At 39.6% G+C, this 13408-nt stretch overlaps 1 protein-coding gene across 4 annotated transcripts; it reads right to left on the bottom strand.

The window, feature by feature from the left end:
• Window positions 1-8840: 8840 nt before the first annotated feature.
• Window positions 8841-12294, bottom strand: fbxl15 (F-box and leucine-rich repeat protein 15). Of its 4 annotated transcripts, none has more exons than XM_077501958.1 (4): window positions 12157-12294; window positions 11645-11798; window positions 10757-11259; window positions 8841-9919 (listed from the first exon to the last, which is right to left on the bottom strand). In XM_077501958.1, the coding sequence occupies exons 1-4, from the start codon at window positions 12213-12215 to the stop codon at window positions 9736-9738; spliced, it is 900 nt and encodes a 299-aa protein (XP_077358084.1). In that variant the 5' UTR covers window positions 12216-12294; the 3' UTR covers window positions 8841-9735. The 4 variants fall into 4 exon arrangements, with proteins under 4 accessions (XP_077358084.1, XP_077358083.1, XP_077358086.1 ...); XM_077501957.1 differs by having other exon boundaries at window positions 11645-11801; window positions 12157-12276; XM_077501960.1 differs by lacking the exon at window positions 12157-12294 and adding an exon at window positions 11960-12144.
• Window positions 12295-13408: the final 1114 nt, after the last annotated feature.

Below are 13408 nucleotides of genomic sequence, written 5' to 3'. Positions count from 1 at the left end.
AAAGGCTGCTCCTTCCATCCAATAACACTTGTATTTCAGTAACAACAGAGACTCTCTGCGCTCACTTTTTTTTTTTTTTTTTATATGAAATTAGAAATGTAGTTAAGTTAAGCTCAACATCGACTGGGATAGGCTCCAGCTCACCTAATGAATTGAAAATTAATGGAAGGATGGACAATATTTCATTTACTGGGTGGATTTATTGCTAGAACTTTGTTACAGAACAGTGATTTTTGGCATTCTATACAACAAAAATTATATACACAAACGTAAGTATACTAGGAATGTAACGATATCCAAACATCACGATACGATATCACGATATGAAGGTCACGATACCATAATTATGACGATATTGTGGGGGCGTTGGAGATATTTAAAAAAGATCGCAATATTGTAAATAAGAGCGCTCCTACTGAAAAAAAAAAAAAGCACAATATTGTGCTTTTGTACGTAACAGCAATGCATAAACACCACCTACAATCTCTAATAACAATATTGAGGCACTTACTTGCTAATGCTAGCAGACATTGATCACTTCACAAGCACATTAGGTTCCCCTTTATCTGACAATTAGCATAGATTTTAAACATAGAAGGCCAAAACATCCCTAATGAAAATTAAATTGCACTAATAAACTAGCCACTAGAGGGTGCTAAAATTACACAAATGGAAATCAACCTGACTTTTTTAACAGATGTGTTCCTTTTAAATATTGTGAACATGACGACGACGATATTGTGGAAGTTTTAATATCACGATATTGCCCTTATCGTGACATCCCTAAAGTATACTATAATATAGAAATACAGTGTATTAGTACAAAAACAAATCACCGTGTGTTGAAGCTGACATTAGTAAACTAACTTAAGTGATCTTAAAATACGTGTTGTGCTCTTCAAGCGACTATGAACCTGTCAAGATGCGCACCAAAAGGTTCTGGGAATACGAGGCTATCAGCGGGCCATACATGACATTGACTGGTGGAGGTCTTCACTGTTTAAGTGGGGGGCAGCCTGCTGAGGTTTCCCTCCTCCGCCAGCAGGCCTATAAGAGTGGTAAGTGGCAGTGATGAGACACTGTCCCTTGTGCCTCCTTCGGCTGCCATTGCCTTTAAATTGAAACAGAGCCCTGCAAATAAATGCCACATTCTGAGCCGGAGGACGGTTGGTGGTGGTGATGGGTGCGGGGTGGGGGTTGGTTCGACGCCTGAAAGTTGCATTTCATATAAGCACCCGTCGGGGAATTGGCTTTGATTCGCTCTGTTTTTTGTTGTTTATATGGCGAAGGAACAGGGCTGCGCGGGGGTCAGCCGCCGTTCCATTTATCTTTTTATGTTGCGTCGTAAGGCGAGCCGCTGCAGTCAAAAGCATCAAATTCCGCAACATACAGCAAGTCCTCTGCATCCTCCGAGTATCAACACACATTAGTTTTACTCCCTGCTCATTAGCTTGAAATGGCGTCTCTCTTTAAGATTAATTGAAGCCGGGATAAGAGAAGATGGCTCCCAAGTGCGTCCCGCTGTTTGTTATTCCCGCCGCCCTGGATAAAAAGCGGTAACAGTAAATTCTCCGAGTTGTTGTTAAACTGGCGGCATTACCATATGTGTGCCATTTCCATAGAGTGACATCCACCCCAACAACCCCCTCCTGGATCAAATGGGGACTATTGATCCTGCAGCACTCCATTTCAAGTTAATTGTGCTTGAAATGAGGTGCACATACTCAAGCATACCTGCGCCTGGAAGGTTTTATTTATTTATATTTGTCAGGGAACCTCTTGTGACAGATAAACAGAACATATTCAATTCACACACACCAAAAAAAGGAGCCATTTAATCTCCATTGGATCAAACTTTTAGTTGGCTCATACATAGATGACTTGATTTTTTATTTTTTTCCCAGAAGTGTTTCCCAAACTTTTTAACTCTTTGACCGCCAAAAACGTTTAACGATCAGTAAAATCACAACGTATGCCGCCATAAACAGTTGACGTCATTTAACGTTTATGACGTCAACTAAGTTTTTTATTTTTTATTTTTTATCAGTGCAACGTCTAAGTGCAGTGCTGCCTGGTCAATGGGTTGTGGAATCACCCACTAACTATGGCCAGCAGATGGAAGCATTGTATTTCTTTTCGTGAATGATCAAAGCCTTTGCCATATCAAATTTTTTGGATAACGTGTGGCAGTAAAAGAGTTAAGCGTATAAATATGACTATCAAAAGGAAAACCCGAGGCCGGAAAAAGAACAACAACATTCAGCGGAAATTTGAATAATAAATTTCAGTTATATTCGAGGAAAAAAAAAAAAAAAAAAAAAGACTCATAAGTAACCGATGCCCCGCCTGTCCAAAAAATATTTTTTTTATAATTAGTTGCATATTTTTTCAAAACAAATACGATTCCAAAACACAATACACTTGAAACTTATTGTACAAGATTAGCGCCAAAAATAAATGACTTACAACTTGATTTAAAAACAAAATGCACTGAAGAGTCTTTCACTAACCAAGGCTAAACTTAGCTCCGACCTAAAATGAAGATTGTCACTTCCCTGTATAAGATTTTTAACCCAAAAACATAGTTCAAATAAAGTTTTATTGAAGAAACGAAAATGCCAAATCTTCTCTGACGTAAAATCAAAAAGCTACTCACAGCCCTAGCTTGCAAAACTGACTCATCTCTCTCAGGTGGAACGCTCGGAGTTCATTTTAATTCTCGCGTATGCAGAGGAGGTTTGCGTCTGTCTGAATGTTTGAGGGGCAGCATGGCTTGAAAAGTTTGGAAAAGGCTCTGCGCCAACGAATGCCTGCTCCGCCTCCTGTCCGTGGGGCGACATTGCAAAGAAAGAAAACGCTTGCAAGGCACCATATCAAAAACACAAACCGCTCCCTCTGTTTGTTTCAGAGGCGATTCTTTTATAATAGTATATATAAATAAGTGGAAACGCTGTAATGGATCGCATTAAACTGGCGGGCACACACACACACACGCGCACGCGGAGGCAGGATTTAATTTGCATGCCAGATTAGCTTGCTCTCGGGTCGGGCCGTTGCCCGAGGGCGGCCTGTTCATTAATAGGATCTAGTCTCTTTATATGCATTAAGTCAATTGAGCCCATACATAATCTGATTTCAGCAACGCTGTGTAAATGTTGAACTGTGCTCCCTTAAGTGCACCGCTGGTGTTGTTTGTAGTGGTGGAGGAGCTTGTCTAAGCATCCAATAAATAAATACAATCAGATAAAATGGGGACGCTTGTGTCTTTGTTTCCGAGCATTAGCATCATTGTAAAAGCGCCATTTTGCTCCAAAGTTACCTTAACCCACTGATATTGCTCCTTTTTGCGAACAGTTGATGGGTACTTACCTGGGTAGTGGCTAGCTAGCATTAGCTTTCAACACCATTGCTGGCTTTGTGACAGAAAACCAGGAATTTCTGATTATTTTTTTTTACTTCCACTGGCAAAAGTCCTGTTAGAAAGCTGCTCAAAATCAATTCTCACCTATAAAAAAAATATCCATAAGTCACCTACCAAACGTGAATGATAGTGAGTAGCTAGCTTAGAGCAACCGCTAACAATTAACTATTACAAGTCTTACCTCACTGCCGAGACTTTTGACTGAAAGTCTGAAATGTATGACTTCTGATTTAGAAAATAAAATGTAGAAAAGTATGTTGTGTTGGAATGGCAATAGTTTGTTCCTTGTCATCAGAGATTCATAAATTGACGGACAATGTCATGAAGAAAGTACACATAAGATATTTATGTGTATTTAATGCACTTTTATACAGGAACTCACCATTACACAAACTGTTTTTTTTAATGGATTTTGTTGTTATTGTTGTTATGAATCAGGGTTGGCGAAAATGAACTGAAAACGATTAAACAAATTAGCTTATTAGCTTATTAGCAAATTAGCTTACCATAAACAAAGCAAATATTGCTCAATTGTGACCATCCGCCATTTTTGTTTGTTTTGACTGATGCACTTTGAGAGTAGAAGTCATAATTGCAGAATAGGATATTTGACTTTGGAGCAGTCGTGAATGCAGACTGCTCGTTTCCAACAACAGAGATGGAAAGTGTGATTAAGAAATGTGTTGCCCACTAGAATTTTGGTTTTAGCATTTACTTTACAATTAAAATATTCAGTGTTTATGGACAAACTGATTTTTAGGGTTTCAGAACTAGTTTTGAAAGGCCGTTTCCAAGTAGAAAATAAATGTAGTTTGGTTCAGATGACCTCAAATCTGTGATGAGGAAGCTGGCTGGTCAAAGATGAGAAGTGGAGACGCTGCTGGTTGTAACCGAACGACGGGGCCCGACAGGGTGCAGGTCATGCCTGAGCAACCTGGCCAAGTCCTGCATTTGCACACTGTGTACACCCTAGCATCTGGGCCAATGGGAGCTCACAAAATTGCCCACAAAAAACATACACAGTGAAGATCTGAGGGAAGCTTGACAGCTGATAATGCAAATATCTAAACAAAGCAAGTTGACTTCAGGCTTTAAATGTGTCCTATAGTGACGGTTTGTCACTTTTCTGTGAGTTTTTTTTTTCCCAAAACACACAATTGAAGGAAAATTCAACCCTTAGAAAAGGATTTGGAGACTTATATAATCCCCCAATTATATTTTGTTCTCTCGTGAAAGCTCAGTGCCCTCCCTTCTGTTTATATGACTCACAAATATCTAACACTGAACCGTGTTGCACGCCAGTGCGGCCTCATGACTGCAGAAGAGGTTCTTTTACTTTCTGCCCGACTGCGTATGGCATAATGGGGGGCTTGAGAGGCGGTGGGCTTAAAGCAGCGAGAGCGCGCCGTCTTGACAAAGCCCTGGTGGCCTGCTGGGGAGTCCGTGGTGCATCCGAGGAGGCTGCCACAAGAAACTAATTTTCAAGAGCACTCGGCATGCTCTTAAAGCTGTCTAATGGAAGTGTACACGCAGGCTGGACATTAAAAAAAAAAAAAAAAAGCCTCCACTAAACTGTAGTAGAGCACAATTTGTTTTTTTTATTTTATTTTATTTTCCCATGTAAAGTTGTAACAGGAACTTCAATAAATGATCAGTAACAACTTCGCCAGGTTTCTGTTAGGGGTACAGACAATTTGGTACTAAAATCCTGGTACCAGAAGGTAGATGCACTCAAGTCTGTTGGTTGGTTGACTGAGAATAGTCAACGAATACCAAGAAGAGTAAATCTGTTACCAGTGTTCTAAAGACTGCGATAGAGACTGTTTGTGGATGTATTCCACTCATATTTCATTATAAAGCTAAAATCACTGACAGGACCACCCTGGCCTCAAATTTTCTAATTTCCTCAACTAATATTTCCCCCCACTACTCACCCGTGGGAGGTCCTACGAAAACAGCCACTCAAAATGCCATGGAGTAGCTTTTGATCAGATTTCAAGAAATGGCCGAAAGAGCAGTAAAAAGGGGTATGGGATCTCTCAGCAAAGTTCCCCTGGCCTGGCCCCAGGACCACCTAAACTGCAGCGAGGAGGGGTATTACCTTGTTCGATGACAGCGCTTCCTCCTTCCTCCCCGTCCCCTCTGAGACCTTACAGTGGGCAAACATAATGCGAGGCTTCATGAAGCCTGCGCTTATCGGGCCCCTGAAACTATGTGAAACATGCCAAGGAACAAAAGGCCGTCTCTCAGCCGGGAGGTGGTCCAGAAGATCTCTTTCAGCAGCCACAGATTGCCCTGTGTTTTCTTAATTGACAGACCTTGGGCACATTGGCAGGGAGCTCAAGGTCCTTTTAGGTGGACCACCTTTCAGTGGGAAAACCTTGAGTCTGGGTAAAATGATGGAGCTCAGATCATTCAAAAAAACACATTCCTAATCCACCTGCATGGGTAAAGGCATCCTCACCGTGCCTTTTGACACGAATAGGGCTAGTTATCAGACTGGATACTTTTCAGATATCAAAGTCGCCAAGTTGTACAAATCAAGGGTCCAAAGCCTCCCATTGAGCATTAGACCCCCGGTTATACCCGTAAGAGGTAAGACGTACATTTCATGATACACTATCAATCCAGTCACATGGTTCGATGAGTAATGATCAAAACCTGACAATATTCTCGTACTGGTGAACAACCTTGACATTGACAGTTTGGCCAAATGCGGTTGACTCCAGTGTCAGTCAAATTTGCAGGATGGAACTGATCACCATGTCCTCAAGGCTTCCAACAAAGATTGTTGAATAATGTCATAGGATATTTTAATCGATCTTATCCTTTTGGGTTAAAGGTGAAATGCCTCCAAGAGGTCCAACTGCCTTCTATGCCGCTGTACGACCTCAAATGGCTGAGAATCTACAGTTCACAGACGATTTGCTAAGATTTACTGTACAGCAAACCGGCACATAAAACTGAGACGTCCATATCTCAAGTCCCGATGATCCACTCGGTCTTATCTGTTGTCCAATGTTGGTGAACGGCTTTCAGCGGCTCAAAGCTGCGGCTGCTGGTTGATCCCCTGTGGATATTAGCGGGCTGTTGAGGAAAGGCCATCGCCGACAGATAGTTCCATGAGCGGGATATTGCGCTTCCACTTGGAATCCCCTCTGATCCGGAGATAGCAAAACGGCTCCTATTCAGGATGCTTTTCCAGAAAGATCTTTAGCGCCCGCAGCTATTCCACATAGGAAACTTTCTTTAGAGAGCATGATGGGAGGGGTCACAACCTCCCACCCGCGCGCTAAAGCTGCTCGGTTAATGAAGTAACAACAAATTGGGCTGGGAACTAATTTGGACTGGCGTCTCCTGGACCCTCTTGGCCTGTGGAGATGTGTTTCATTTTGTCTTATCAGCGACTCCGTCATGTGGATTTACGCACGGGCGCCTCCGTCTCCCCCTATCACTATGTTAATGGAAACTTCGTTAATGTCATTAAGGCTCAGGTGGACGGCCACTGTGTTGTCTTTTGTGCATTGGGGCGTGACGTTTGTTGGAGGTAAAGTACAAAATGACAGAGGCCGTATTGCCTTTGGATTTTGTTGACTATTGTATACTAAATTGCAAAAGTAAGGAGGAATTATGTTTAAATGCAAGCATCATTTGTATTGAAGTGAACGATGGAAGCGTCTTAACTGTGAACCGTGATTATAGCTCAATGCTGACCTCTGCTGGCAGCTGCACATCAGTTCAACAGTTGATTCATTTTACTGTAGTTGGATTTGTTAAAAATTACAAAAACAAAGGCAGAATTTATTTTGGGCATTTTAGAGGTGAAAAAAAAACTTTTGGAGCAAAATAGGGCCGTTTCAGTGTTGCATGTTTAACTGCTATGAACATAATCTTCATTTTGTATAACTTCATGCTATATAAGAGAAAATGAATCATGTCGATTTGTTGGAAGGCAAATTATCACTGTAGTCCAGTGGTGTCCAAACTACGGCCCGGGGGGCATTTACGGCTCGCCGTCCATTTATTAGCGGCCCGCAACATATGCTAAAATGGGTTTTGACTCAGTTCAAAGAAAATAGAAACAAAAATGTTTGGAGATGGTTAAAGTAAGAAGGGAGGATCTCGAAAAATAAAGGTGATATTAAAGGTTATTTTAGTTATCTAAAACTAACGGGAAAAATAAAATTCAAAAAATCAATTTTGTTAACAAAATAAAAACAAACTGAAACTACATTTTATGTTTGCAAAACTAACTAAAATAAAACTATAACTATAGCAAACATGTCCTTCGTTTTAGTCTTTGGTAATTAATTTAATGCATGAGCCTTTGGCGATGATTTTAAATGTGATTTTTAGTGGATTTATTTTTATATAAACCGGAATAATGACGTCGCACCCATGGTGTTTTTTTTAAATATTGCGCACAATACACACAAAAAAAACTAAAACTAATACTGAAACTAACTAAATTAAAACTAAGCATTTATTAAAGAACTAAAACTAATAAAAACAGAATCACCCTGAAAACTAATTAAAACTAACTAAATAAAAAAAATTAAAAAAAAATAAAAACGAAATAAAAAGTAAAATGAAAAATTCCAAAACTATAATAACCATATTCCAAATAAATCGGTTTATATACTGTAGCATTTTTCTAAATATGCAAAAGCAGTAATCAATTATTTGTACAATTTTTAGGACTAAACACAATTTCTCTTCATAACATTATGCGGCCCTTGCGTCCTTCTGATTTTCTGTATGTGGCCCTCAAATGAAAAAGTTTGGACACCCCTGCTGTAGTCAGTTAATTTTTGGTCCTACTTAAATCACAATATCCAAAGCAGTTGCATATTCTACCCATGCAACCATTTTGTACATCATTTATCCTCATCAAAAGAGTCGCGAGTGAGCTGGAGCCTATCCTAGCTGGCTGCGGGCGACAGACCAAGTAAACCCTGGACTAGTTGCCAGTTATCTCATGGTACATATAGAGACAAGCAGCAAGCATTCACAGATTGAGCAAACAAACAGAAGACCAATAGAAACAAGAACAGTGACAATTGGGTAAATCAGACATTGCAATGTGTATTACTAAAATTGTATTTCGATTTAACGCCTGTTCAGAAAGTTTGACACTTCAAGCTTCGGCTGTATACAGAATATAAATGTTTTGTTTAGGCATGAAAAGCATGAAAAACAAAATGGCAGCTTTTTGATACAAAAATAAAACAGGTGGGCTCCCCCATTCAAATCAAACAGAAATCATTGCATGCAAAGAACACACTGATGTTTCCCCCATCCCTGCAGATCAATGATAAGTGTGCTGCTGTATGATGACTGTAAACTAGAATGATTTCAATTCAACAAACCTTTCTTGCAAGCAATGGAAGGTGGCGCAGAAAAAAACTCAAATCTCAAGGTAATTATTGGCATTTTGTTTATTAAAAAATTAAGTGTATCAAATCTGTAAGTTTTTTGCAACACAAAAAAGCTCATCAAATGGGTTCATCCCATTTGGGTATAGCAGGTTTTTTTTTGGTTTTTTTAAAAGCACCATTTTTATGTTGTCACAAAGTCAGAGTGCAAACTGAACAGAATGCAGGGTCATATACACAATAAATTACTTTGAAAAAAAATAAAAAGATCAATAAAATGACTAGTAATAGTTAATTTTGTGTCCAATCTAATACAAGATAAAATCTTTTTGATTGTCATGACTGTAAATCAACATAAGTTAACACACGTGGCATAAATATTATCATGATGCCATTCTTCCATTCCATTCTTCAATTGAGCTTGTTATCATTTAGCTATAGCCTATCACAGTAAACACTGAGCCAGAGGTAGGGCACAGCCTGGGCTGGTTGCTAGTCATTCGCAGGGCACATATTGTGGACCAAAAGTTTTCAATTGACCCTAAAACCACTGTTTTAAAATGTGGAAGGAAGACGGACTGCCAAGATTCAAACCCACAACCCACAATCTCATCACTACTCCACCATGATTCGCTTGTACTATCATTTCAGCTAATCTAATATGTATAGAATGTTTAAACATAAACATTTTCTGTACACATAAGACACATATGTATGCCCAAGGTCATTTTAGAGCATCTTAAGTCATTTGTGGAAAAGGTTGTCAAAGGGAAATGAACTTTTACGCGTTAATAAAACAAACAAATCAAATTGGCTCAGTTTTTGACATGGTTTTTACAGTTTTATACTTTCAGTCCCTTAAAATGTGCAAAAATGTTGGCAAAAGGCCAAATAAAAACAAGCATTTTTTTTTTTTTTTTCATCCAGTGTGAACATGGCTTATACCTGGATATTGACATAAGGACCACAGTGCACGGCGAGGGAAAGCCGCTCCCTCCCGGGTGGCGGATGAACATCCACCAGCACGTTGCGCTTGCGTAGAGGCTCCAGGCTGGACTCGCTCACATGGTGGCAGTGTTTCACCTTCAAGGACTGTAGCTTGGGGCAGTATTCGGCAACGGTCCTGCGAAAGGCAATATATGTTCAGATTACGGAGGAACCCAACAATTTAAATCTCCCCATTTTAACAACGTATGGTAAGACTTCTAATTAGGGATAGACCGATTATCGGCTGGGCCGATTATCGGCGCCGATATTCAGCATTTTGAGAAATATCGGCATTGGCCATTTTGAAGAATCATATGGCCGATAATAGATCCTTTTTTATTTATTTTTTTATTTTTTTTTTAAGTGTTAACTTCAGGGAACTAATTTAAATGTACATTTAAAAAAAAAGTTTTTATTTTCATTTTTGTCGACCCTGGGAACTCTCTGCACCTTCTGTTTTTGATGGAAATTAAAACTAAGATTTAAACATTTTATACTTTGGATGTTTTGAAATTTAGGAAGACTTATTTTTTATTGTTTGTTTTTATTTAACTTTTGAAAACATGCTACTGGGCCTGATAGATCCCAGAACTTGTCTATTGACTAAGATTCTGGGGGGGGGGGGGGGGGGGGGGGGGGGAAAGACTTAAAAATATTTTACTAACCCTAAAAGTTGCTCAATAAACATGTGCTTTAAAATTAAAAAAAAAAAAAAAAGAAAAAAAAAAAAAAAAGATAAGAGCAGGAGTTTGTTTTTTTTCCAAATTTTGATGTCCCTTTTTAGTGAAAATGAATATCGGCTCCAAATATCGGTTATCGGCATCCTTCACTACTAATAATTGGTATCGGGCCCAAAAAAACCTTATCGGTCTATCTCTACTTCTAATGGCATGTCAAGTAACTTTTTCATGATGTATGTTTTTTTTTTGTATTATTTAAAAAAAATAAAAATACGAAAATAAAAATGCAATACCTGATGGCCTGGTCCCTGACCCGCAGGCAGCAACTCAGGTCCAGATGCTCAAGGCCCCTGCAGTTCTTGGCTACCTCCTCCACCGACTCACCGGTGATATTTTCATTGACAGCCAAAGACAGAAAGGTTAACAGCACACACTTCTTGGCCAAGTAACAGATGGCATCGTCCTTCAGCCGGCAGCAGCCGCTCAGGTCAAGCGAGCGCAGCTGCTTGCAGTGGTCGGCCAGGCTGCGCATCGACGGGCAGTCCACGAAGTCGCAACGAGCCACTGCGAGGTGTCGCAGGTGTATGCAGGTCAAAGACAAGGCCACCAGGGAGTGGCGAGTGAGGCCCACGCAGCCGCTCAGGTCCACTGTCAGCAGACGCTGGTTCCAGCTGAGCAAGGGCAGCAGCTCCTCGTCCGTCAGCCAGGAGGAACAACTCTCAAGTGATAGCTTTCGGAGAACGGTGTTGTCCTTCACCAGGGAGTGAAAAGCATCCTTTGGAATACATATTCCAACCTGTGCATAATTACAAATAACATTCAATAAGCAATATTGAAATTGAGCCATGCAGGGCCCGACCGGTTACCGGTAATCGGATGATATTAGTTCTCTTAAAAAGGGCAGTTTTTTTTTTTTTTTTTTTGTTTAATATTACCACATAAGACAAAGATAATGACAGTCAAACATTCCGGCATGTAATGAAATTGATTATATAAGTAGAGTATATAAGTTTACTATTCCTTTCAATGAAACTATTTTGCAAACAAACAATTTTTTACGTCCATCTACAAAAAAAGCAAACGTGGCCCTTGAGCACCAGAATGTCCACACCTGCTAGATAGTCACATAGACGGAGAGAGAGAAAAAAAACAATATATATATATCATAAACAAATACTTACTAGGTCAAAACTCGTGCATTTGTTAAAGAAGAGTCGGATGAGCATGCGGAATTGCTTGCTCACTCTTTGCAAGGCGACAAGCTGTCTCAAAGGCAAATGCGATAAAATACGAGCGACCAGTACGTCCTCCCATGGTAACATCAAGAGGCGACACCTGCTGGAGAAATAGTAGTAAGTACAGTACTGTAAAGTACTGATGAACTTTGAACTCCGTGCAAAGAAACAACAAAAACTACATCAATATAGTATATTGAACAGTGGTATTATAGTTATACAACTGACGCTAAAAAATATGTATACATTTTTTATTTTCACTTAATTTAAGTGCCTGTACCTTCTTTTACTTAGACGAGGATATGCATTACATTTCGTTTAGACACGAGTCTGCCAGTTCTTATCATGTACAGTGTAAGCACAGAATATTATTGTGCTAGTCGCTATGTAAACAAAGAGACTCGTAAAAGAAACCGTGCTCAAAATGCTTCCAAAAGTGCAAACAAATCATATCTTACGTTGTTTTGTCTGCCTCGTCCTCCATGTTGCCACCATTTTCTTCTTCGGCAATTAGCATCCTGATTATGGCTTCATTACCGCCACCTGTAGTTAGGTGTCCGCAACTCCATAGTTACCAGCTGGTGGGCATCGGGAATAGAAACAAACATTCGTTTACTTTTGCTATAAGTAGGCTTGTTTGAGTGAAATAAACCTTTTTGCTTCATTCTTTATCATTATTATTATAAACTAATAACAAATATATTTGCAGAAAACGAAAAGTGGTAAAACTTTCAACTTATGGGCCTAGTTTCTTCATGTATGATTCGACTAATTCAGAGCAGTGTGTTTTAGTGTAATGACCTTCAGATCTCATTAATCAAGCAAATATTAACTTCAAACTACTTGGCACTTACATGGCAAGGAGCAGGCTAGTGGTAATGCTTCATGCACTAAAACACCACCACCTGTCTTTTCTCCCTATGCAAGCCGCATTAAAACAACAGCACCCTCATTATTGGCTTTTACATGGACCCACCTGTTAGTTTGTAAAAGCATTAAGAAAAAGACACTTACACCTTGACTTCCCCTCATCTCTTTAAACATACACAAATGGGCAAAGAAAACAACAACTACAACAACATTGACTCTCTTGGCTGCTACCTGATTCCATTTGTCACTAGTGCACACAGCAACAACAGTTTGTTGGATTTAACTCACATTTTTTAACATTTATCAAAGCTTTTGCCGCAAGATAAATAAATACATATATAAATAAATAAAATCACAGTTTTCTGCTGACTGCCTCGAGTTAAATATGAGTTTGATTGTGATTGGCTGTCAGTATAATATAATGATAAACCACTGTACACTATGTTGTTAGTTTAATAACCCCAAAGTGAGTTTATCTTAAAGGGTTAAGATCTTTATGATCTTACCGCTGGGCACTACTTTTCTGTTCGTTCGTATCACTACGCGTCGCCCTGTAGACAGCTGATCCGCGCGCCTTCGAAAAGACAAACAACTTGTAGATTAGTGCGCCTCTATCAGCTTACGGTAATGGCGTCTGACTTTTTTTTCAGAACGGAGTTTAGTGTGCAAATGTATCACTCTTTTGAACACAAATTGTTTTTAGAAGAAAAACGCTTTATTTCCGTGACCCCAGCCAACTTGCTGGACTATTTTTCTTTCGTCCAACACTGGACCAGAGCTCGTGTCACAGAACACTGTCAGTGATGATCGCACACACTGGAGGTGAGGATGAAATAGAGA

This window comes from Festucalex cinctus, chromosome 17, assembly GCF_051991245.1.
Source record: "Festucalex cinctus isolate MCC-2025b chromosome 17, RoL_Fcin_1.0, whole genome shotgun sequence".
NCBI classification, from domain to species: Eukaryota; Metazoa; Chordata; class Actinopteri; order Syngnathiformes; family Syngnathidae; genus Festucalex; species Festucalex cinctus.
The sequence above is the reverse complement of the archived record's forward strand: the minus strand, read 5'-3'. Positions and strand labels throughout refer to the sequence as shown.

Excerpts from the sequence above, each read along its gene's own strand:
- fbxl15 (XM_077501957.1), bottom strand. The coding sequence starts at position 12,215 with ATGCTAATTGCCGAAGAAGAAAATGGTGGCAACATGGAGGACGAGGCA. Across the intron at positions 11,802-12,156 it reads GACGAGGCAGACAAAACAAC|CAGGTGTCGCCTCTTGATGT; the intron begins GTAAGATATGAT and ends CTATTTCTCCAG. Across the intron at positions 11,260-11,644 it reads AATGCACGAGTTTTGACCTA|GTTGGAATATGTATTCCAAA; the intron begins GTAAGTATTTGT and ends AATTATGCACAG.